This window comes from Pogoniulus pusillus, chromosome 7, assembly GCF_015220805.1.
Source record: "Pogoniulus pusillus isolate bPogPus1 chromosome 7, bPogPus1.pri, whole genome shotgun sequence".
Taxonomy (NCBI): domain Eukaryota; kingdom Metazoa; phylum Chordata; class Aves; order Piciformes; family Lybiidae; genus Pogoniulus; species Pogoniulus pusillus.
Genome location: NC_087270.1, coordinates 39,124,775 through 39,148,938, shown reverse-complemented (window position 1 = coordinate 39,148,938; position 24,164 = coordinate 39,124,775). Strand labels below are relative to the sequence as shown.

The window sequence follows — 24,164 nt, the reverse complement described above, 5'->3', positions numbered from 1 at the left end:
GACAATGCCCCCTTTCTCTATTTTTTTTTCCCAACCTTGGTTTCATTCCTCCAACAAAAAGTTCAAAAAAGAGAAGTTTTTCTGCCATTGATTAAACTGCATGAAAGGGTTACATGTTGTTTATCTCTTCCCTCTGCTTTCAGACTGAGCTGCTTGACCTCTCCACAGTCGATGTAATCTTGATCTCCAACTATCACTGCATGATGGCATTACCCTATATCACAGAGTACACAGGGTTCACTGGAACAGTGTATGCCACCGAGCCTACTGTTCAAATTGGCAGGTAAAAAAAAGACTTGAATATTCTTTACTCCTCTTTCATCACTGCTAAGGAAAAGGTGTAGGGGATAATATGGGTAGAATAGTGGTGTCTAATGTTCCAAAGAGGCTCTGAGGCAGTAGTTGAATGACAGCCAAATCCTTAGTACTACAAATGCCTTAACTCACTGTTTCCCAGCTTCTGTAATCATCTGTCTTCAACATTTACAGCAGGTGTTTGTGTGGAGGCCAGGTAGTAATGTGGGTAGCAGATCTTGAGTGGAGCAGAGACACCTTAAGTGGTTGGACAGAACAAGAGGACACAGTTTCAAACTGCACCAGAGCACGTTTAGGCTGGACTTTAGGAAGAAGTTCATCACAGAAAGAGTGATTATCATTGGAATGGGCTGCCCAAGGAGGTAGTGGAGTCACCATCCCTGGAGGTGTTTCAAAGGAGGCTGGATGAGGCACTTAGTGCCATGATTTAGTTAATGAGAAAGTGCTAGGAGATAGGTTGGACTCGGTGATCTCAAAGGTCTTTTCCAACCTGGTTAATTCTGTGATTCTGTGACTTGATGATCTAAAAAGTCTCTTCTAACCTCTAAAATTCGATGATACTATGATTGCAATTACAATGCCACCAACTTCAAACCTTCACAAACCACAAATGAAAATTCTTTCCTGGTCCTCTCTGTTCTGATTAAACAAAAGAGGGATCACAAATATTTTCAACAGTAAGCGACTTTAAGTTTGTTGCTTTATAGTTTTTCGGCATTTGGAACTCATAATTACACTTTCTTAAACACTGTGGAAGGCAATCTAAGCTGGCTTCATCTTGAATGACAATCAAGATAGAATCACAGTACCATTTAGGCTGGAAAAGACCTTTAAGATTCTAGAGTCTAAAAACTGACCTAATACTACCCAGTCTTCTGCTAAACCATTTTTCTGAGTACCACATCTATATGTCCTGTAAATACCTTCAGGGATGATGATTCAGCCACTTCCCTGGGCAGCCTGTTTCAGGGCTTGACAATCCTTTTGGGGAAGAAATTGTTTCTCATCTCCAACATAAACCTCCTTTGGTATAACTTTAGGCCATTTCTTCTCCTCCTAACACTTGTTCCTTGAGAGGAGAGACCAATGCCCACCTTGCTTCAGTCTCCTTTCAGGGAATTGTAGAGGTGGACAAGGTCTCTCCTGAGACTCATTTTCTCCAGGTTAAACAACCTCAGCTATAAGCTTAACTCCAAAGAGAAGCATTAAGAAAAACAGTATAAACTTGAGACTGAAGTAGGAAACAAGGCCTGAGAATGCAGTCAAACATATAATACATCAAATCTGGCAGTCTTTAATGGCTCAAGTCAGTACCAAGGGCTGCTGGTTTCTCCTTGGACAAAATCAAAGTGAGATTTTACTGTGTACATCTCTGGCAAAGAACAGCTTCCACACTCAAGAATTACAAACCAGATTAGGCCGTGGTATCTAAACTACTCTGTAAGCACTTTAGGGCAGGAATCTTTGTCTGTTAAAAGTCCTATGCAAACTTTCCACACCAAAGTAATTCTCCCTTTGTGTAAAAACAAACAGAAACTGAAAGCCCTTGTAGGAGAAAGGAATTGTATGAATATGAACTAGTAGTAGACCTCTGGGGTACTGCTGGCCCATTAGCTGAAGATAACAAGCATAGCCTTGTTGGAGAGTATCCTGGTGTTCTTCTCCCCACTACAAGTAATTCCGTGTGCCATTCTTTGGCAGTTAAATCTGTCACTTCCTAGGGAAAGCATGTGTACAACCACGGTTTAGTTTTGGGCAGTGAAATCTGCAGTTCCAGTTTTTAATGCCTGACATTTTTCTGCCTCAAATGCCGTGTTGTACATTTGTAGATGAGGAGAGTTCACTCTGACAATATACTTGGCTTCTCTAAGTGGTAAGCTGGCAGCAGTTAATGAGTTCTCTTCCTATATTGTGTCTCATTCCTTAAGACAAGCAGTCAGTACCAAGGAAATCTTGTGCAGCAGGAGAGAGATTTGGGAATTCCTCCTGTCCTGCCACTTTCTGGGCCAGATCCTCTGCTGTCACAACCAGACAGACAGATTTGCATTCATTTGAGCTTGAGGCACCCAGTGGGGAAGTAACATTGATGTGGGGTAATTGCCTCTACAGGAAGAACCTCTCTTTAACACAGCCTGATAGTGTTAGAATTTGTGTGCTATTTTGGAAGTGTTTGGGACAAAGTTCTCTCTTGTGTGAAAGGCTGCAATACTCATTTAGTTGTGACTTTTTTTTCCCAGACTTCTCATGGAAGAATTGGTGAATTCTATTGAACGTGTGCCAAAGGCTCAGTCTGCCTCCATGTGGAAGAACAAGGAGGTACAAAGGTAAGAAACAAGCCACCTGGAAAAGGCTGACTGGCCCGAAACACTAGACACAGTGGGTCAGCTGCCACCGTTTGAAATTGCTATGACTAATAAACAGGGGAGGAAAAAGCCCACGAGGTTTACAGCTAAGACTTGATTCTTTCTTTAACGATTTGCATATTGTGGATCTTCCAAACAACCATACAAATTTGATTCTTGGAGGGAGACTTGGTACCACAAAAATCTTCCTTGACCTGCTCTCACGTAGTTAAGTTCCAAAATCAGCAGTTTTTTGTATTAGTGACATAAAAGGTGCTTGAAATAGCAAGCTTTTTAAACCTAATTATATTGTATTGGGATAATTCTCATTTAAAATTATATATACATTGATATTTGCTGAAATGCTAAGGCAGTCAAGCCAAAACTGTTGGAGATCACTGGTGGCAAATCACGGAGCAGAGCTACCCTCCTCCTCAGGGATGCAGCCTGTTTTACACCTGAACATCAAAGATTTTGGTTTCTTTGGTTTCCAAAGCTTAGAAGTAAAATTAAATATGACCACAAAGAAGATTAGCTGGAAGCTCTGTGTCTGTTCTTCCAGTAGAAACAAGGTACTCAAAAATGAAGTCTAAATTTTTTAAAGCCCCAAAATCATCCCTACCATTTACTAATTGCAGATAATGCTTTCCCTGGAAATAAAGAAACAGTTTTAGGTACACAACAGATTTTGTGGAGGAGACACTTTTGGTGTTAGCACATTTTAAAGATAAGGCCAGTTGATTAGGAAGTTATTTTTAAAAGCTGCTTTGTGCATTTTTAATTGATCTCCCAATTTCTATTCCTATTTCTTAAGTGGCTTGATTTAAACTTTTGCTAAAAATGAATTATTTCATATGTTATAAAAATAGTCTTGATATATTCCAATATCACAAAGCAAAGAAAGGAAAACTACATAGAATTTCAGAGTGGTGGGGGTTGGAAGTGATCTCTGGAGTTCTAGTCCACCCACCTTGCTGAAGCAGAGTCACCCAGAACAGGTTTCACAGGATCATGTCCAGGAGGGTTTGGAATCTCTCCAAAGAAAGCCTCCCTAGGCAGCCTGGTCCAGTGCTCTGTTAACCTCAGAGGAAAGAAGTCTTATGTTTAGGTGGAACATCCTGTGTTCCAGTCTGTCTGTTACACTTTGTGCTGTTATTGGGCAGCACTGAAAAGGGTCTGGCCCCATCCTCTGGAACCCTACACTTCAGATATTGATCAGCATCAATGAGATCCCCTCTCAGTCTGCTCTTCTCCAGGCTAAACAGCCCAAGATGTCTCAGCCTTTCCTCCTCACAGAGGTGCTGTAGTCTCCTCAGCATGTTTGTAACCTCCCCTGGACTCTCTCTAGTAGTTGCTTGGGAGCCCAGAACAGGACACATTACCCAAGATGAGGCATCACCAAGGCCACACCCAAATTAACATGGCCATTAATCCAAATTAACATGTTTAGCTATATATTGTACTCCCCTTAGCTTAATCCAAATTAACATGTTTAGCTATATATTGTACTCCCCTTAGCTTAGGAGCAGTCATTCCAGCACTGGGTCTCTCATTCTTCTGAAGGCTGCAAGAAGAACACAGATGTAAAACAAAGACAAGAAAGTTGATCAAGGTTTTGTGCTGTGTGTCTTCTCTGGAGATTTTCAAAACCTGCCTGGATGCATTCCTGTGTAAGCTGATCTAGGTGAACCTGCTTTACTAGGGGGGTTGGACCTCCTGAGGCCCCTTCCAGTTCTCACCATTCTGTGATTGTGCTGTATACTCTGATCCACAACAGTGAGGTTTTTTGTTTTGAAGCTTTGTGATATGTCCAGAACCACTCCTGAAGCTCACACTAATGTGAAGAGAGAGAACTGGTGCCATTATTCTGGTCACAGGACTGCTTGTGTTACATATGCATGGTTTAAAGGAGGATCATATATCTTGGAGCTCATTTAATGTCACTTGCCTGGTGGTCATATTTTAGCAAAAGTGCTGTCTAGCACTTTGTGTGCTGTTGGCACTTCCAGAGGCTGATACAGAGAGATGATCTTTGTTCTTATTCAGCTGTGGTAGAAGTTTGGAACATTTTTCCTGGAATGGTATTTAAAATATTTTTTTTCTCTCTCATACTGCTCCAGAAGCACCTTAACATTGATACTTCCTCTTTGGTACTGTCAAGCAGCTGTCGTAATGGGGCACCAGTGGAGGCAGAAGGAAGGTCTAAGTACCTAACCCCTAGAGAAAGAAGGCATGCTATTCCTCACAGATCATGAAATCATTTAGGCTTGAAATGACCTTTAGGATCATAGAGTCCAACCATCAACCTAACACTGCCAAGTCTGCTGCTAAACCATGTCCTAAAGCACCACATCCATATGTCCTTTAAACTCTTCCAGGAATAACAATTCAACCACTTACCCAGGCAGCCTGTTCCAGGGATTGACAACCCTTCTGGGGAAGAAATTGTTTCTCATCTCTGACTTAAACATCTCCTGGGGCAACTTAAGGCCATTTACTCTCCTCCTCTCACTTCCTACTTGGAAGAGGAGACCAACACCCAGTTTACTTTAACCTCCTTTCTGAGAGTGGCAGAGAGCAAGGAGGTTTCCCCTCAGCCTCCTTTACTCCAGATTAAACAATCCCAGTTCCTTCAGGTGCTCCTCACAAGACTTATTCTTTACACCCTTTAAGAGTTTCCTTGCCCTTTCTTGGGCCTGTTGTGGCACCTCATGTTGTTGTGTTACAGGACCTCTGGAGCACAGAGCACTGTCACAATATGGTATGTTGTTGGGAGCCTCCATTAGATGTCAGGTCCCCCAGCTGTCATAAAATGTACACCTTACCCCAGTATGAGATAGAGGCAAGGCAGAGAAATGCTCTGCTAGTGGGGATAGCCAGATGTAGCCCTGCAGCTATTTACTGACAAGTCGATGCGTCATAAACTCTGCCTTGAGGCTGGCATGAACTAGTGTGGTCTGGAAACTGGAAAAAAGGGCTAAATCTGAATTCCCCTTCCAACTATGCCCCACTTGTACTCTGAGTTACTGCCTTCAGCTCTCTAAGCTTCTGTAAAGTGGAGCTCCTATACACTACAGAGGGTATACAGCAACTTAATTAATGTTTGCAAAGTGTTTTGAGATTCCTGGTGACAAGTGTCAGGAAAGCGTGAATGGAACTGCTTATTAGAGCATGTGAGCAAACATCTACTGATCCACAAATTAACACCTGGCTAATAGCACATGCATGGCTGGGCTGACATCCCTTGCTTAAAAACATGTGCTCCTTGGTGATTTATTATCAATGCTTGGTTGTTGCTAGAACAGAATACTTATTACTTCTGACTCTAACTTGACTTTTTCAGGCTGATCAATCACCATTACTGCTTTACAGTTCAGCTAGTTCTACTCTAAAGAGTTAGGCTAAAACACAAAGTGTCATCATCTTCATTAGACAAAGCAATGAGGTATTTTAACTTCAAATACTGTATAAAATATGGTAAGTTCATTATAGTGGCTTACATTTTCCCATTATCAGGCCCAGTCTGAACTAATTGCTTAGCAGATTTTATTACAATTGGTCTTTATTTTAAATGAGCAGTCTCTGTAGGTGTTCAGCCAGGATATCTTTCACACTCATGAGGATTCGGGAGGCTAAAGGGGAAGTTTGCCTTACGAAAGGCACTTTGTCAGCTACCTGTTTGATGGTTCCTTCTGTCTTTCTCTAACGTCTGATATCACAAAATCACAGAATGTCAGGGGATGGAAGGGACCTCAAAAGATCATCTGGTTCAGCCCCCCTGCCAGAGCAGGATCACCTAGAGCAAATCACACTGGAACACCTCCAGACAGTTCTAGAATATTACCAGTGAGGGAGACTCCACAACCTCCCAGGGCAGCCTATTCCAGTGCTCTGTCACCCTCACAGGGAAAAAATTCTTCCTCAGGTTCACATGGAACCTCCTATGCCTCAACTTCCACCCATTGCCCCTTGTCCTGTCACTGGACATCACCCAGCAGAGTGACTGGGCATCCCCCATCTCTTTACATATTTATAAACATGAATGAGGTCACCCCTTAGTCTCCTCCTCTCCAAGCTAACAAGCCCCAGCTCCCTCAGGCTCTCTTCAAAAGGAAGATGTTCAACTTCCTCAGTCATCTTTGTGCCTCTGTGCTGGACTCTCTCAAGCAGCTCCCTGTCCTTGAGCTGGGGGGGCCCAGAAGTGGGCAGTTTTCAGACACAAAGTAGTGGACAAGAGAAGCCAGTGTTATGATCTAGTTTAGTGCTTCCTTTATTCTCTCCCTTGGAATAAGAACATGTTGTGTAGTGTACTAGATGTTATCCTGTGCATTGAGCAGGAGGGGCTGGCTTTGTGCAGATGGCCAGTTAAGAATGCAAACCACTGACTTTCTTAAACATACATTTTGTATTGTAACCACTAGATCATGCTACTTCCTGATAGCTTCCAGTTTGTGGCTGTAGGTTGGTTGTCCTGGCGTCTGCCCACATACATCTGGTTATTACACGGTCACAGAATAGTGGGAGTTGGAAGGCACCTCTTGAGATCATCTTATCCAGCTCCACTACAAGGTCACTCAGAGCAGTTTGCCCAGGATCACATGCAAATGGCATTGATACCTCTCCAGAGAAGGAGAGATTTTGGGCAGCCTGGCCCAGGGCTCTGTCACTCTCACAGGAAAGATGTTTCTCCTTGTGTTCATATGGAACCTCCTGGGTTCCAGTTTGTGCCCAGTACCCCTTATCTGAAAAGAGTCCGGCCCCACCTTTTAGCTACTGATAAGCGCTGAGAAGATCCCCTCTCAGTCTTCTACAGGCTAAACAGCCCCGAGTCTCTTAGCCTCTTTTATTTAGGCAATACATAATTGCTTGTTTTCATAGTGTTAGTAGATTCACTCCAGACTTTAAAATATCCTCTAGTAACTGTACAGAAGCACAGGTGACAGGTTGAATGCCAACAGAGACACCTCTGAGGAACCACCAGTCTTCACTGTCTCAATGTGCCTCTCAGTGAAGAACAAAACCATTGGACACCGGTGCCTCTAGTCTCTGTTAGGAATCAGAGTATGCTTGCAGTGTAGCCAGACTCAAAGCTAATAGAAACTTACTTCAGTCACCAAAGACAATTCCCCACTTTTCTCCATTACCTGGACATAAATTCTCCTCTTCCCAGAAGAGAAGCTCCTGAAAGCATCCAACTCTAAATGCTTCTTATGGTAGGTTAAAGGCTTTTACAGGCAATTTGCTTCAGCGCAATGGTGGACAACTATCCACATTGTTTGGCCTTTTGTTGTTTATGACTTCCCAAAAAAGACCTTGAAGACTTTGTTTGTTTCCTTAAGCGTTATGCTTTCAGCCAGGGTATGCTGGAATTACAGTTAGTGCACTAGACCTGTACAGCCATCTTGGCAGTAGCTGGCCTTAATCTTTTCTTCAGTACCTTAAATTATAGAGGAGTTCACTGACCTGGTAGATATAGCAATAAATTAAATTCCTTTAAACAAATTGATCAAAGAAACTTGACCAATTTCCATAAATCTTTGGAAATTGGTTTGAATTAGCCTTTGATTTAGCATTGGTTTAATACACCAAAAAAAAAAAAAAATTCCTATTCTTCTTACACATTTGGCAGCTGTGCTGCTTCCTGCCTCAGTTCGTGTTGCTAAGGAAGATTTATTCCCCAGAATTTAGCCATCGCTCTTACAGCCTGTGACATTACAATACACTTCTTCCCTTGACAACGCTGTCCAGCTAACTTGCAATGCCTGTGAAGAGTGGAATGGATGGATTTTACTTTGGTGTAAAACATCTTAAACACTTCCGTGTAGGGGATTTCAAAGAGCTCTGCAGTGTAAGCTAATGTATCCTCAACAGTACACTCGGAAAGCAAAGGGGGTATCTGAGTTGAAAGCAATGAAGCTGAGGTAGAGAGGCACATGCTCTTGGAAGAGACTGGTGACAAAAGTGGGAGCAGAGCCAGAACTTTAATCACAAGTTTGTAGGTTGTTTTCATGTTCTTAGGATATGCAAAATAGACACCCATCCAAGACCCCAGTCAGCTCTGCCAGTTCTAGTGGTGTGTTTCATGTTGATGTGTCAGATCAGCCAGCATCTTTCATCAGTGGTGAAAATAACACAAGAGTTGCTATAACACCTTCATTACAGCTGCTTCTTTGATGAGAGGGATGAAGAGGAACAACAACAAAGAAAGCTGAAGCAGAGCAGGCTTAGGCATGAAGCAGAATGGGCAGTGCTGGTTCTGCTTCTCAGCAGGCAGGGGGTCTTGCTCCTCACTTTGAAGCACCAGACATATTTCAAATAAAAAGGAAAAAAAAGAGAAAAATCTAGGACCTGGGGAATATAAGTGGGAATAAAAGCTGGTGGTCCATCAGGAAGTTCCACAAATGCCCACACTCTGTTGACCTTTGCAGATTACTGCCTGCCCCTCTGAAGGACGCAGTGGAAGTGTCGATGTGGAGGAAGTGCTACACCATGCCAGAAGTGAATGCAGCGCTCAGCAAGATCCAGCTGGTGGGGTACTCTCAGAAAATTGTGAGTACTGTAAAGTTCTCCTCAGGTCAACAGTGACTGCTTGCTGTTTGCCATCTTTTCTCTGGAAATGCCCTTCCTCTTCCATTTTCCCTCTAGATCCTGTGTTACCACAGTCTCTCAGTGTGCTTCCCAAGAAGGTTTTTTCTTTGGAGAGATCAAGGAGTATCCATTTGTTTCTCCTTTGCCTCAGGGAGGCAAATTTTAAGGCAGTGCACCTTCAAATTGGGAGGTGATGTTGATGGGTGGCCCACTGAGAGCTGGGAGGATGTACGAAATGAATGTATCCTCTCTTGTAAGCCACATCCCCTCCTGAGTTACCCTACCTCGCTTCTGGGAATCTTTTGAGTGCTTTAGCCTCCATTTTCTTTCATACTGCAAATTAGGGATTGTAAACAAAACCTAATGGTTCGACCTGAACTTCAAAAACTCTTTTCTCAGTGTTCCCAGCTCACACTTGTCTGTAATGCTACTGAATATGGACAATTTCTAGGCTCTTTCGTTTCTAGAACAAGCTGAACCAACAATTCAGTGGGCTGCAGATAAGTCTTTTTATGGTTTGTTGACAGCATGTGGGCCATGATACCATTGTTGCTTAGGGCTCTAAGAAATGTTAAAAATGAGTTAAAATAAGTTGTGTACCAAATACTTGCTTCCCAGTGTTTGCTTCCTTTACTTAAGCAGTGGGCTGTTGAAGTTTGGAGATTGTTTTTTCTGTGTAAGAGAGTTTGAAACAGTAACCAGTGGTGCTGTGTGCTAAATTTGATGAACTGGAATTTATGTGGTGCTGCATTACAGCAGGTGAAAAAAGATCCTGAGCCCCCACTGACATGGCTGCTGACATAAGTAGCAACTAACAGCTACAGCTTTGTGTAGCAGCTGGACAGGTTGAAGGCAATTTGAGTTCCTCAGTGTCCATGGGTGGTTACTGTTCGTTTTCAACTCTGTGCGCAGTGTGGCTGCATCTCACCTAATTTTAGATCTATGCATCACAGCCTATCAGTCTTTTATAACTACCAGGAATAGAGAACTGTTTAATCTCTTCCCAAAGCTGACTTTTAACATTGTCAGATCCTAATTAGCCAGCTAACCCACAACTGAGTGAAAGCATCAGGAATTGTCTGATACCCATTTTTCATGTCTCCATATCAGATCCTTGGTTTGCACACTTAGAGGGGTGGAGACCTTGCCTTGTTTTGCAAAGCATCCAAATATGCATTGAGATACTAGAAAAATCATTAGTATTGCATGAGTCAGATGCTTGTTCTATTATTCAGTAACCAGAAAGTAGATCACATTAGCGAGTCATACATGGAGGCTTATTTTCTTTATCAAAACAAGTAAAACACATTGCTGTGTACAGATAAAGCAATCCACCTCCTAATGACACTTGGAAAAGAGGCGGTTGTTTATGCTTAGAGATGAGACTGAAATTTGGATTGAGTATACACTATTGTTTCTAAATCATCAGCAGAGAGCATTTAAAAAGAAACAACATTAGAAACTGAGTTTGAAGTTGAGCTTATGTTTTTCACAGCAAAATGTGTAAGCCAAATAGAGTTTTATATCAGTATAGAACCACTTGTCCTTCCTTCTCTCTATGTCAATACAATTTGACTAAGGGAGCAGAAAGTCTGTAAGGGTGTAAAGCTCCCTTAGACTTTTTCAATACAGCAAAGGCAGACTGATCAAGACCCCAGTTTATTCCTCTATTTAAGGTTATAATTAAGTGTGAGCTCAGATGCTGTAGAAATCACGTGGAAGACATACCTTGTGAAGGCCCTACCTCAGGAAAAGCTTTTCTCAGAGCACATGTCCAATTAGACATGGGTAAATAAAACTATCAGACATAAAGCTCAGGAAACTAGCTTCATAAAGGCTTTGAATAGCAGAACTGCTTTCCAAATTGATATCGCTGATGATAAAATGACCTGTTCTGACTTCTCTTGGGAGCTCACTCAAGTTAATGTCTTTTGCTCTTTGTTTCAGGAGCTATTTGGTGCTGTGCAGGTCACTCCTCTCAGCTCAGGCTATGCTCTTGGAAGTTCCAATTGGATTATCCAGTCTCACTATGAAAAGGTTTCCTATGTTTCAGGATCTTCTCTACTTACAACGCACCCTCAGGTACAGCCTCTCTTCGTCCTCCACAGAATTTCAGAATGCTGGGGGTTATAAGGGACCTCTGGAGGTCATCTAGTCCAACCCTTCTGCTAAGGCATAGTCACCCAGAGCAGGCTGCACAGGTTCACTTCCACAGCTTCTCTGGGCAGCATGTTTCAGTGTTCTGCCACCTTCAAAGTAAAGAAGTTTTTCCCTGTATTTAGGTGGAACTTCCTGTGTTCTAGGGAGGCAGGAAGGTGAAACAACTTCCTGTGTTCATAGAGGCAAGTATCTTTGCTCAAAAATAATAGAAGAGCCTTATTCCAGCTGGGGTCAGATATAGTATAGAAGCTGTACCAAGATACCTGTGTTAGCAGTTAGGTAGACTTAATGGGCATTGAGAAGGCATACTAGCCTGACAAGTGGACAAGTATCAACAGTTACTAGGGAAAGTTAACTGAAATTCTTTTTTACCAATGATTTGTTGCTAACTTTCTCACCAGCTGAAAGATAGAATTTTTCAAGAGAGTTAAACAGTAGAGCATTAGAGACAGCATTAGAGATTTTTTTTCTTTTAATCCATATTTCACTGAAGAATCCTTACACACAGTTCACCGACTGCTTCTACATCACTTTTGAAACATCCTTCCTTGGAAGAAATGATAGCTAACTGGCTGCCAAATTTTTACCCTGCTCTGCTAAGGACAAAGTCTTTATAGTGCTGTAGATGTAATTTCCAGTAAATTAATTCTCTCTAGATCCATAAATTCTTAGTGCAAAGAATGGCTTGAAGCTTGCAGTGCTGTGTGCTTCAGAAGTTGTCAAAATAGTTAAAAGCAATATTCACAGGAGGTATCCTAAAATAATTTAGAAAATGTGTCAGGTTCATGATCAGTAAGTAATTTCCCCCAAGGTCTTCTAAAGAGCTTTGCTTCTGAGCATCCTTCATTTAAAAGCTTGATCTCAGGAGCTGAACAAATGCAATAAATAAACCGTCCTTAACAGTATGGCTGTACTTAGCTACGTGCAGTTGATCAGTCTCTCAATCCCTGTTTCTTTTCTCTGATGAGAAATAGGGTTGTGCCCTTTTGCCACCTTCTAGTGAAGGAGCAGCAGCTGTATTTGGCAAGATACAAAGGAAATGTATCTGTGAGGAGAAACTTGGCCCTAAGTTTGATAACTGAGGGCGTTTTCGGTTACATGAACTTGTGATTCAGTTTGTCAGGTTAGACTGGCCCATGCTTCATAGTTTTCCAAAGGTGAACATTTCTCTAGTAAAGTCTCTGGTTTTAAGGAATTTGTCTCCCTATGTCAGGGAATGGTGTGTGAGTTAACTGCCTTTTAAGAGCACAGCCCATGTGCAGCAGATCTGCATTCACTGCTAGCAGTTATGGCAGTTTCAGGTTTAACAAGTTCAAGAAAATATACTGCAGATCAACTTGAAACCTCAGGGACCTACTCAGTTTGCTAACAAGAGGTGAAACCTGGACCATTCACCCTGCTGGCGGTGTTGCTTGCCCCATGTGCTGTCCTTAGCATACAGTCCTTTGCAGTTTGCATTTTTTTATACTAACAGAGTGAAAGAATAGCTTACCAGATAGCTTATAGCTTTCCAGAATTTTAAAGAGAATCATAGAATCAGCCAGGTTGGAAGAGACCTCCAAGCTCAGCCAGTCCAACCTGGCATCCAGACTTATCCAGTCACCCAGACCATGGCACTAAGTGCCTCATCCAGGCTTTGCTTCAACACCTCCAGGGACGGTGACTCCACCACCTCCCTGGGCAGCCCATTCCAATGCCAGTCACTCTCTCTGTGAAGAACTTCCTCCTAACATCCAGCCAATGCTTCCCCTGGCGTAACTTGAGACTGTCCCCCCTTGGCCTACAGAATAGCTGAAGAAGTACTTTTTACAAAGGCATGTAGTGACAAGACAAGGGTAATGGCTTCAAACTGGAAGCAAATAGATTTAGATTAGACATCAGGGAGAAATTATTCCCCATAAGAGTGGTGAGACACTGGAACAGATTGCCCAGAGAAGTTCGGGAGGCTTCAACACTGGAAGTGTTCAAAGTTGGGTTAGATGGGACCTTGAGCAACCTATTCTGGAAGGAGGTGTCCCTGCCCATAGCAGGGGAAGTTGGGATTAGATGTTTTTAAGGTCCCTTCAAACCCAAACTGTTCTATGATACTATGATAGCTGAAATTACATTTGGTTTGTCTTTTCCGTATTACTTTCCACATCACAAATGTTACCAGATGTCATTTGCATATCAGATAGCATCATCATCATGGTTGTTGAAGATACTGCATAGGTTTTGTCTAAGGTATTTCCCTGTGAACAGCAGTACAAGCTCCTACAGCATGGCCATTCTGTAACAGCTAGTGTTTATTGTGACTTGCTAATCATCTCTTTGATGTTTGACTGACAATATGCAGTGATAACATTATCTTGGAGTGGCACAGCATCAAGACTGTTTTCCAAAAAATCAGCATTTTTTTCATCAGGGAGTAAAAAGTGGTTTGTCTGACATGTTTCTCCATAGAATCATGGTGAGCAGTGATAGGGATATTCCTGTCTTCTAACAGTGTGTGAAAGCAGTCCAGTGACTGTTCTAGTAAGTACATAAACAACACCAAGTTGGTACTGACACCAGGTTGGGCAGGGGTGTTGATCTGCTTGAGGATAGGGAGGCTCTACAGAGGGATCTGGACAGACGGGATCAATGGGCCAAGGAAAATGGGATGAGGCTTAGCACAGCAAGTGCCAGGTCCTGCACTTCCCCAAGCCTGGAGGCTTGGGGAAGAGTGGCTCGAAAGTGCCTAGTAGAAAAGGACTTGGGGGTGTTGGTCAACAGCTGGCTGAAGATAAGCCAGCATGTGCCCAGGTGGCCAAGAAAGCGAACAACATCCTGGCTTGGGTCAGGAATAATGTGGCCAGAAGTAATAGAGAGGTGATTGTCCCTATGTACTGGGCACTGTTGAGGCTACCCCTCAAATCCTAGGATCAGTTTTCGACCACTCATTCCATGAAGAATATTGAGGAGCCTGGAGGATATTCAAAGAACGGCAACAAAGATGTCGAAAGGTCTAAAGTACAGTTCTTTTGAGGAACAGCTCAAGGAACTGGGATTGTTTACCCTGGAGAACAGGAGGCTAAGGGGAGACCATCTCACTCTCTCCAATTCCCTGAAATGAAGTAGGATCATGGTGGGTGTAAGTCTGTTCTCTCTAGTAGCAAATGACAAGACAAGAGGAAATCGTCTCAAGTTACACCAAATGAGGTTTAGGTTGGACATGGGGAAAAATGTCTTCCCCAAAAGGGTTGCCAGGCATTGGAACAGGCTGCCTAAGGAAGAAGTTGAATCACCATCCCTGAAGGTATTTAAAAGACATATAGATGTGGTGCTCAGGGCTGTGGTTTAGCAGCAGACTTGATTGTGTCAGGTTAATGGTTGGACTTAGTGATCTTAAAGGTCTTTTCCAGCCTAAGCAATTCTATGATTCTATATCTGAAGCTTTTTGAATAATAGTAAAACTTTAGCACTTTTCCAGTCTTCTGAAATCCCCTTCATAGTTATTAAAAGGGAGCAGCAGTTGAGCATCTCTTGCACCCAAAGGGATTCTGTGATTCTACGGTTCCATGAAACTCAGTACAGTGAATGCTGGCTGTTGGGTCGATCTTGGAGGCAACAGCAGGAATGTCTTGTGAAATGCTCAGCTAGTCTGTGGGAAGAGCAAGTGAAAGGTTCAACAAGGCTCTGTATTTGTTGCTGCTGAAAATAAGGGTTTATTTGAGAGTTCAGTCTGGCAACAGTAATTGTTCCCTTTACTTCTGTCTTCTGGCAGATGATTTCTATTAGAAATTTTGCCTCGCTCTCTACTGAGAGAATTGACACCATTGTCACTGAAGTGGAGAACAGGAGTTGACAGCACAGGTTCAGGCATGTCACTAAAAGCCTTTTAAGACATATTCTTTACATTAACCCACAAAAATCAATGCAAGCCCTCTCAGTGCAACAGCAGCTGAAATTATGCGTATCTAATATGGCGTAATCATTATCTACATTATCACAGGCAGATTCAGTATTATTTCTTATTGCTCTATTGGCATTTCATTTTCACAGACATGCTGTGGAGAGTCAAAGATTGCAATAAATCTCATGTAACAAGTCTGGTCCTACAAGGTGGTGCACAGTGTAAACTTCTGTCAAAGTTGAGATGAAATTCTCCTGCATGTTTAACAGAGCAAGATCTCAAGTACTTCAGGTTGGCACTGAGGGTCTGTGAGCAAGGGAATTAATTCTGCAGTGATCTTTTAAGTTCAGTAGAGTAAATCTCTTCACCCATCTTGTCTCGTACAAATCCTTCCCTCAGTGAGACTGAAGAATGTCTATTGAGAAAATAACCATAGAATACCATGCTGCTGGCTGCAGTTGCCCATCTTTGCTTGAACTGTAGCTGTGGGAAGTGCATCCCAGGTCAGAGCAGGGCTAAAAGTTAACTTTTTATCATAGGTGTGCTGCATCTGCAGAAAGAGAAGCAAATTTTGCCTCTTTGAGATTGAATTATGCTAAATTATGAGTATCAAGACTATACATTTAGTGTCAGGTCACACTTAGAGAATCGTAGAAGCAGCCAGGTCGGAAGAGACCTCCAAGATCATCCAGTCCAACCTATCCCCCAGCCCTAGCCAGTCAAACAGACCATGGCACTAAGCACCTCATCCAGTCTTTTCTTGAGCACCCCCAGGGATCGTGACTCCACCACCTCCCTGAGCAACATCTCCCTTAGATGGAAAGGCTGAGGGAGCTGGTTCTCTTCATACTGTGCAGAGTGGAACATCTCCCTTATGTGGAAAGGGTGAGGGAGCTGGGTCTCTTTAGCTTGGAGGAAACTGAAGGGTGGCCTCATAAATGTTTATGTGAAGGGCAAGTGTCAGGAGGATGGAACCAGGCTCTGCTCAGAGATGCCCAATGATAGGACAGGGGGCAATGGGTGCAAGCTGGCGCATAGAGGGTTCCATGTGGACATAAGGAAAAACATTTCCACTGTGAGGGTAACAAAACACTGGAACAGGCTGCCCAAAAAGGTTGTGGAGTCTCCTTTGCTGGAGACATTGAAAACCTGCCTAGATGTATTGCTGTGTGACCTATGCTAGGTGATTCTGCTCTGGCAGGGGTGTTAAATTAGATCGTCTTTTGCAATCCCTTTCGACCCTTAATCATAGAATTGACCAGGTTGGAAGAGATCTCCAAGATCATCCAATCCAACCTATTGCAAAGAATCTGAAGTGAGTATTTGAAAGTCATGTTAGGAACACTGCAAGTGGAGAGCCATGTGTGGCTTTCAGATTTATCCACGAAATGTAGAGCTTTGAGCCTGAAGTCCTTTAATAATCTCACCTCTTGTAAGGAAAATCCTCTGAATGGTTGAGGAAAGTGGTGGATGGTAGTGCACTCTGAAGACAGTGGGCCCTAAAAATCAAAGCTGACACCTTAATTTGCCAAATGCAGCTGAGTTGGAAACTAGTGCAGTTGAAAACTAGATAGGAATGCAAATGTCTCTGACATTTCACCCTTCCCGAGTGTACTGCCACATCCTCAGCAAATTGCTGCCCTTTTGTGATCAGCTCCTGAGGCCATGAAATGATTAGTCCAAGGAGACCACTTTGAGATGGATCTGCTTACAGTTCCAGTGTTTGTTTTGGTCTGTAGTATGCAGGTAAACAGTTGTATGTGTTTTTATTGACTCCATTTAGGTTCCACAGATGGAGTAATGTTAAATTTCAAGTGTTCCATGTGTTGTCCTTATTGGTCTTGCAGTTTTCTTGGTACAGAGCAGAGAAACCTGTGTTACATCTCTTAATACACTCATTTCATGTCCCTCTGCTCTGTTTCAGCCCATGGACCAGGCTTCTCTGAAAAACAGTGATGTTCTCATCCTGACAGGTCTTACACAGATCCCTACAGCTAACCCAGATGGCATGGTAGGAGAGTTCTGCAGCAACTTGGGTAGGTCATTGAAAGAAATCTGCCTATTTTATCATCTTATTCATTGCTTTGGGTGGGAAATAACTTTTGAGATTCCTGGAATTGAGCAAGTTGTCCAGCTATAGCTTCTGGCATAAAACTAGCTGTTTAGATTTTATGATGTGCTCCTGATGTCATTAATACAGTAAGTGCTTAGAGAGACACAAGTTGTACCTAAAATGTTTTGGAATGGAACAGGTATAATGAGATTTAATCATCTACTGCTCTTGGTTTGCTAAGTATGTTGCTTAGCTGCCAACAGACTACGTGTTGCCTGGGGTTTGGATATTGTTCCCAGCTGAAATATTACCATTTCCTTCCTGTGTATCAGCCAGTGTAAAAATCTTTACAGGCTTTTTTTATGACTTTCAGTTTTGAAAACAAGCACATCTGCTTCCCTTCTTACACCTGATTTTTAAATATATCAAAAGCAAACAGCACGATCTGTTTAAAAAAAAAACATAAATCAAGATGTATTTTTAGACCCCAGAAATATAAAACCTAATCAGACGCTTTCACAGCTGGAAAAGCTGATAATTGCAAAGCTGTGATATCAGTGTGAATGGCAGCATTTTCCAGCCACTTTGGAATGTCACATCCAGTGCTGTTCTCTCCTTTTTACCCCCCTTCCCCCTCCTCAGTTTCTCTGTGTTCTCACCCTTATGTCATCAAACCACTTCTCATGTCTGTCCTGCTTTATATTGCCTGTTGTTTTATCGAAAACCTTCCCTTCGTTTTAAACTAACTACCTTTTACAAATGAGATGAAGAAATTTGTGATAGCAGGATTGTTACAAAGGTATCAGGAGTGGTGTGGTCAACAGGAGCAGGGAGGTCATTCTGTCCCTGTACTCTGCACTGGTTAGACCACACCTTGAGTGCTGTGTTCAGTTCTGGGCCCTCCAGTTTAGGAGGGACATTGAGATGCTTGAGCGTGTCCAGAGAAGGGCGACGAGGCTGGAGAGAGGCCTTGAGCACAGCCCTACGAGGAGAGGCTGAGGGAGCTGGGATTGGTTAGCCTGGAGAAGAGGAGGCTCAGGGGTGACCTTATTGCTGTCTACAACTACCTGAGAGGTGGTTGTGGCCAGGAGGAGGTTGCTCTCTTCTCTCAGGTGGCCAGCGCCAGAACGAGAGGACACAGCCTCAGGCTGTGCCAGGGGAGATTTAGGCTGGAGGTGAGGAGAAAGTTCTTCACTGAGAGAGTCATTGGACACTGGAATGGGCTGCCCAGGGAGGTGGTGGAGTCGCCGTCCCTGGAGCTGTTCAAGGCAGGATTGGACGTGGCACTTGGTGCCATGGTCTGGCCTTGAGCTCTGTGGTAAAGGGTTGGACTTGATGATCTGTGAGGTCTCTTCCAACCTTGGTGATACTGTGATACTGTGTGATCAAAAGATATTTAAAGTCTAAATCAGGGAATGCTTGCTGTAAGTAAGTATTCTGGCCTTCACTGCACAGCTGGGAGAAATTTGAGTTGTAGTATTCAGGTGGCTTGCTCAAGGTTGCAGAACAAGTTCAAGAACAGAACTGAAGAGCAGATAATTCTTAGTTTTACTTTTCATCCTCTCTACAGCTGCTTGAAAGAAAGTTGGAGTAGGGCGGGGATCATAGAATCATAGAATGTCAGGGGATGGAAGTGACCTCAAAGATCATCTTGTCCAGCCTCTCTGCCAGAGCAGGATCACCTAGAGCAAATCACACTGGAACACCTCCAGACAGTTCTAGAATATCACCAGTGAGGGAGACTCCACGACCTCCCTGGGCAGCCTATTCCAGTGCTCTGTTACTCTCACAGAAAAAAAATTCTTCCTCAGGTTCACATGGAACCTCCTATGCCTCAACTTCCACCCATTGCCCCTTGTCTTGTCACTAGGCATCACCCAGCAGAGCCTGGCTCCAGCCTGCTGGCACTCACCCTGCACGTATTTATAAACATGAATGAGGTCACCCCTTAGTCTCCTCCTCTCCAAGCTAACAAGCCCCAGTTCCCTCAGGCTCTCTTCAAAAGGAAGATGTTCAACTTCCTCAGTCATCTTTGTGCCTCTGTGCTGGACTCTCTGAAGCAGCTCCCTGTCCTTCTTGAGCTGGGGGACCCAGAACTGGACACAGTACTCCAGATGAAGCCTCACCAAGGCAGAGTAGAGGGGAAGGAGAACCTCTCTCGACCTGCTAACCACACCCCTTCTAATACACCCCAGGGGGAGGTTGCTCTCTTCTCTCAGGTGGCCAGCACTAGAACGAGAGGACACAGCCTCAGGCTGCGCCAGGGGGAATTTAGGCTGGAGGTGAGGAGAAAGTTCTTCCCTGAGAGAGTCATTGGACACTGGAATGGGCTGCCCGGGGAGGTGGTGGAGTCGCCGTCCCTGGAGCTGTTCAAGGCAGGACTGGACGTGGCACTTGGTGCAATGGTCTGGCCTTGAGCTCTGTGCTAAAGGGTTGGACTTGATGATCTGTGAGGTCTCTTCCAACCTTGGTGATACTGTGATACTGTGAGTACACTGCTGGCTCATGGCCATCCTTCCATCCACCAGGACTGCCAAGTCCTTCTCCCCTTCACTGCTCTCCAGCAGGTCAGTCCACAACCTATAATGGTACATGGGATTGTTCTTTCCCAGGTGCACAACTCTATGCCTGCCCCTGTTGAACTTCATTTTATTTCTCCCTGCCCAGCTTTCCAGCCTGTCTAAGTCTCTTTCAATGGCAACACAACTCTGGTGTGTCAGGCACTCTACCCAGCTTGGTTTCATCAGCAAACTTGCTGACAGTGCACTCCATGCCTTCATCCAGGTCATTAATGAATACATTGAATAATACTGGTCCCAATACTGACCTTTGAGAACTCCACTAGTTACAGGCCTCCAGCTAGACTCTGTCTCATTAATCACAACTCTCTAACTTCTTTCCTTTAACCAGTTCCCAATCCACCTCACTACTCCACCACCCAGACCACACCTCCTCAGTTTAGCTATGAGGATGCTGTGGGAGATAGTGTCAAATGCTTTACTGAAATCAAGATAAAACACATCCACTGCTCTTCTATCATGTATCCACCTGATAACGTCCTCATGGAAAGTTAGCAGGTTGGTCAAACAGGACTTCCCCTTTGTAAAACCATGCTGACTGCTCCACATAACTTTCTTGTCCTTGATATAGTGAAGCACAGCACTGAGGATAAGCCACTCCATTATCTTTCCAGGGATGGAGGTGAGGCTGACTTGTCTATAGTTACCTGGGTCAATTACCTGCATCAGTTTCTTTTCCCAGCTAACAAGTGATAGGACAAGAGGAAATGGCCTCAGATTGTACCAGAAGGGGTTTAGGTTGAACACAGAATCAAAGAATCAACCAAGTTGGAAGAGACCTCCAAGATCATCCAGTCCAACCTAGCACCCAGACCTATCTAATCAACTAGACCATGGCAGTAAGTGCCTCATCCAGGCTTTGCTTGGACAGTTTCAGGAATGGTGACTCCCACCTCCCTGGACAGCCCATTCCAATGGCAGATGACTCTCTCTGTGAAGAATGAGAGGGGAGAAACATCTTCCCTAGAAGGGTTGTCAAGCTCTGGAACAAGCTGCCATGGAAAATGGTGGAGGCATTTAAAAGCTGTGTAGATGCAGTGGTGATCTGTCAGTGCTGAGTTAATGGTTGTGCTGCATAATCTTAGAGGTCTCTTCCAACCAAAATAAGTCTATGATCCTATGTGAGTGTATCCACATAATACTTTGGGATTTGTTTTCCCATTTTAAAGTCGTTGTGCATACTCATGGCCAGTGAATATCTGTGTACTGTCTCACAGAGACAGTGGAAGGCAAATAATAAAAGGGATGTGGTAGATTCGTCCATCAACTAATGTCTCTACATCAAAACCAGATACCCCTGTTTAGGTCAAGTTTCAGTTCAAACAGGAACAATAGGTACTGCTGTGGGATGTGAAAGGTAAAATTATGGGGTTTGTTTATATTTTATGAAAATACAATGTCAGGATGATTCCTTGTACTGTTACCTGTTAGTAGAGTGTGTTTTGACATTCGATAAGAATTATAGCCTTGAATTATAGCAAAGATCCTCTCTGCCAACATACTGGCTCCAGCAGATGTCTGGAGAAGAGCAGAAGAACAGGACTAGACTATATAATGCTTTCCTTATATAATCCCATAGCTTTCAAGTATTTTTATTTCAGGAATTTCCTAGTTCAGATACAGCTTTTGTCTAGTTCACAATGTTCAGTGGATGTTTCTTCTGGAACTTGGTCAACCTCTGCTGAAGCTGTGTTAGTTCTTAACACCTGTGACTTCCTTTCCTAAGTGATGCGTGTGTGTCTGTGTGTGTGTCTTACAGTCTGTGTTTTTATTGTTCTTATGCATTGTTCACTTTACTGCCCTATGAGCTGTCACAGATAAGCTTTGGTGACCTTGTTATGCTAGATTCAGATGTTCTTCCCTTCTCTGCCCTTTCTGGACAGAGTGTGATCACATCCAATTATCTTGCCTTAACCCACCAAGGAATCAAGTCTGAGCTGAAACAAAATCATAGAATCAGAGAACCGTTTTGGCTGGAAGAGACCTTTAAAGTTGAGTCCAACCATTAACCCAATACTGCCAGGTCATTACTAAACAATGTTCCTCATCATCATATCTACACAACTTCTAAATCCCTCTAGGGATGATGCCTCCACCACTTTCCTAGAAAGAAGGAAGCTCAGTTCCAGGGCTTAACAACCCTTTAGGGGAAGACATTTTTCTTAATGTCTAACCTAAACCTCCTCTGGCACAACTTGAGGCCACAGAACACAGTATTTGAGGTGAGACTTTGTACTGGACAGACCAAGGCATGGTACATATTGCCTTGCTGCCAGCTGTACTATAAAATTTGCTCTAGCAAGAACCTTGGTGGTCACACATCTTGAACTGCAACAGCTGTATGCTGGGTAAAGAGTGAGACTATTGCTAATTAAAATGCATTTAAAATTAAACAAAGTCTTAGAGATGTAACTTGGGCTAAGCAAACGATGAATGCACATAAATAAACGTGTTAGATATGTAGGTACAGATGGGCTTATGTCTGCACAAGTCGTTCTGGCTCAACAGAAACATTCTAAACTGTTTTGAGGGCTTTGCTGGTGATCTTCAAGCCAGCTTCTATTTTGAATGAGATCAACTCAGATAAATGAGAAAATTATTAAAAGACCAAGGGAAAGTACATGCTTGAAATGGTACCATTATAAGAATCTGGGGTTTGAGTGCCAAAAGACACAGTGACCTGAAGAAATGAAATAATCATGTGAATAATGTCATGCTGGGGATATCTCTTACAAAGCACCAGTGCTGTTCACACATTTTACCCCAACAACAGGAGAAGAAACCAGTGAATCAATTTCCTGTCAAGTGCATAAAAAAGGTCCAAAATGCAATTTGTTAGTGGGAAGAGCAACAGAGTAGGCAAGCCACATGCAATAGTTTTAATATGTTTTTCCCATTTTCAAAATGTTCAGGGGATTTCAGAAGAAAGTGAGAGTACACTAGGTAAAGTCTCTAAAGCACACACTGGAAATGTACCAAAAATGTGTATCATGAGGTAAGGGCCTATTTGTGAGTGAGTATTGTGAAGCACAGCAATGGAAGGGTGAAGATTTCACCTCAATCTCTGTTTTCATCCCAGCAGGTCAAGTCGTAGAGGCCAATTCCCATTATTACCAAGTCACATGCATGATTTCCTCCCCACATTGTGTGTGCAGCACTGGAATCATACTCTGTCACCTCTCCAAGTTCCTCTCAATTTAGCCCAAAGTCCTTTTTCCTGTGCTCAGCACTGCAGCACCAGCAGTCTGCAGCTGGAGAAAAGGAATTGTATTTTTCACATTGCCTTGGGCATCATCAGCAAAATTCCCAGACTGACTGTAGGGACAGTTTGTGATATTTGGGGGGGTGTGAGTGTGGTCATGCCTCTGTGTGTGTGTGTGTGTGCCTGTGTTTATATAAAGCACAAAAAAGCACAGCTTGCCTTTTAGGTGCCAACTTGACCTTGTGATGGCAGCTGCTGGAATAGCAAGTATCTCATTGTGAGTTGTAAAGTGAACAACTTGTTATGGAGCTACTGAAGGAGACTAAATTTGAAATGCCAACATTATTATACAACTTTTATCAAGAGAGTGCATCCATCAGTCACAGAGAGAAATTGGGCTTTAAATGGCTTTCAAATATATGTGTTTTCTTACTGGCAACTGTGGAAAGGTGCTGTAGTGGTGCAGACAGCCAGATTGGACCTGCTGCTTGCTTGGAAAGCAATATGCTTGCACAGGTTCTCATTCCTGATCCGCAGAAGCTGGGAGGTAATTCTTTATGGAACCACTTAGGAGCATTGTCAAGAAGTAGAGCCTAGCTGTGGTGACCACAGCACATACAAGTAAATATGCACCAAAGAGCTGAGTAGTGTGTGCTAAACATTTGTCATGCAGAGCCTTGTCAGAGGTGGGATAGCCAAGTTCCTGTCCTTTGCTGTCCTGGGAACTAAGAGTAGTCACAGGCTGCTTTCAAAGGTACATCACATCACTGTGCCACTAAGAGATTCAAAGATACAGCAACCCTAGGTCCTTGGCCTTGTGGGTTGGGTAGCTGACTGGGAAAGTGCTCCCCTGCCTGGTCTGTGGTTTTGTATTAACTGTTGGTAACCAGCTCTTTAGTTTTCCTGGGAAAAGAAACTCAAGTTGATGTCTGCTCCAAGACCTTACCCTCCATTACATTCTCTGTGGCCCCAGGAATCTTGAATTTCTGGTTCTTTCGAACAGAAGAGGCTTGAACTTCCTACAGTGAACCAATGCCTGTGAAGAAAGGAG

General features: G+C 43.3%; 1 protein-coding gene across 1 annotated transcript in view; it reads left to right on the top strand.

Annotated features, from left to right (window-relative positions):
- Positions 1–24,164, top strand: part of INTS9 (integrator complex subunit 9) — an 85,384-nt gene that overhangs the window by 18,560 nt on the left and 42,660 nt on the right. The window contains exons 5-9 of the mRNA XM_064146659.1: positions 144–283; positions 2,553–2,639; positions 9,086–9,206; positions 11,193–11,327; positions 17,204–17,315. Coding sequence (XP_064002729.1) covers positions 144–283; positions 2,553–2,639; positions 9,086–9,206; positions 11,193–11,327; positions 17,204–17,315 — 595 coding nt within the window. The remainder of the gene's footprint in view (positions 1–143; positions 284–2,552; positions 2,640–9,085; positions 9,207–11,192; positions 11,328–17,203; positions 17,316–24,164) is intronic.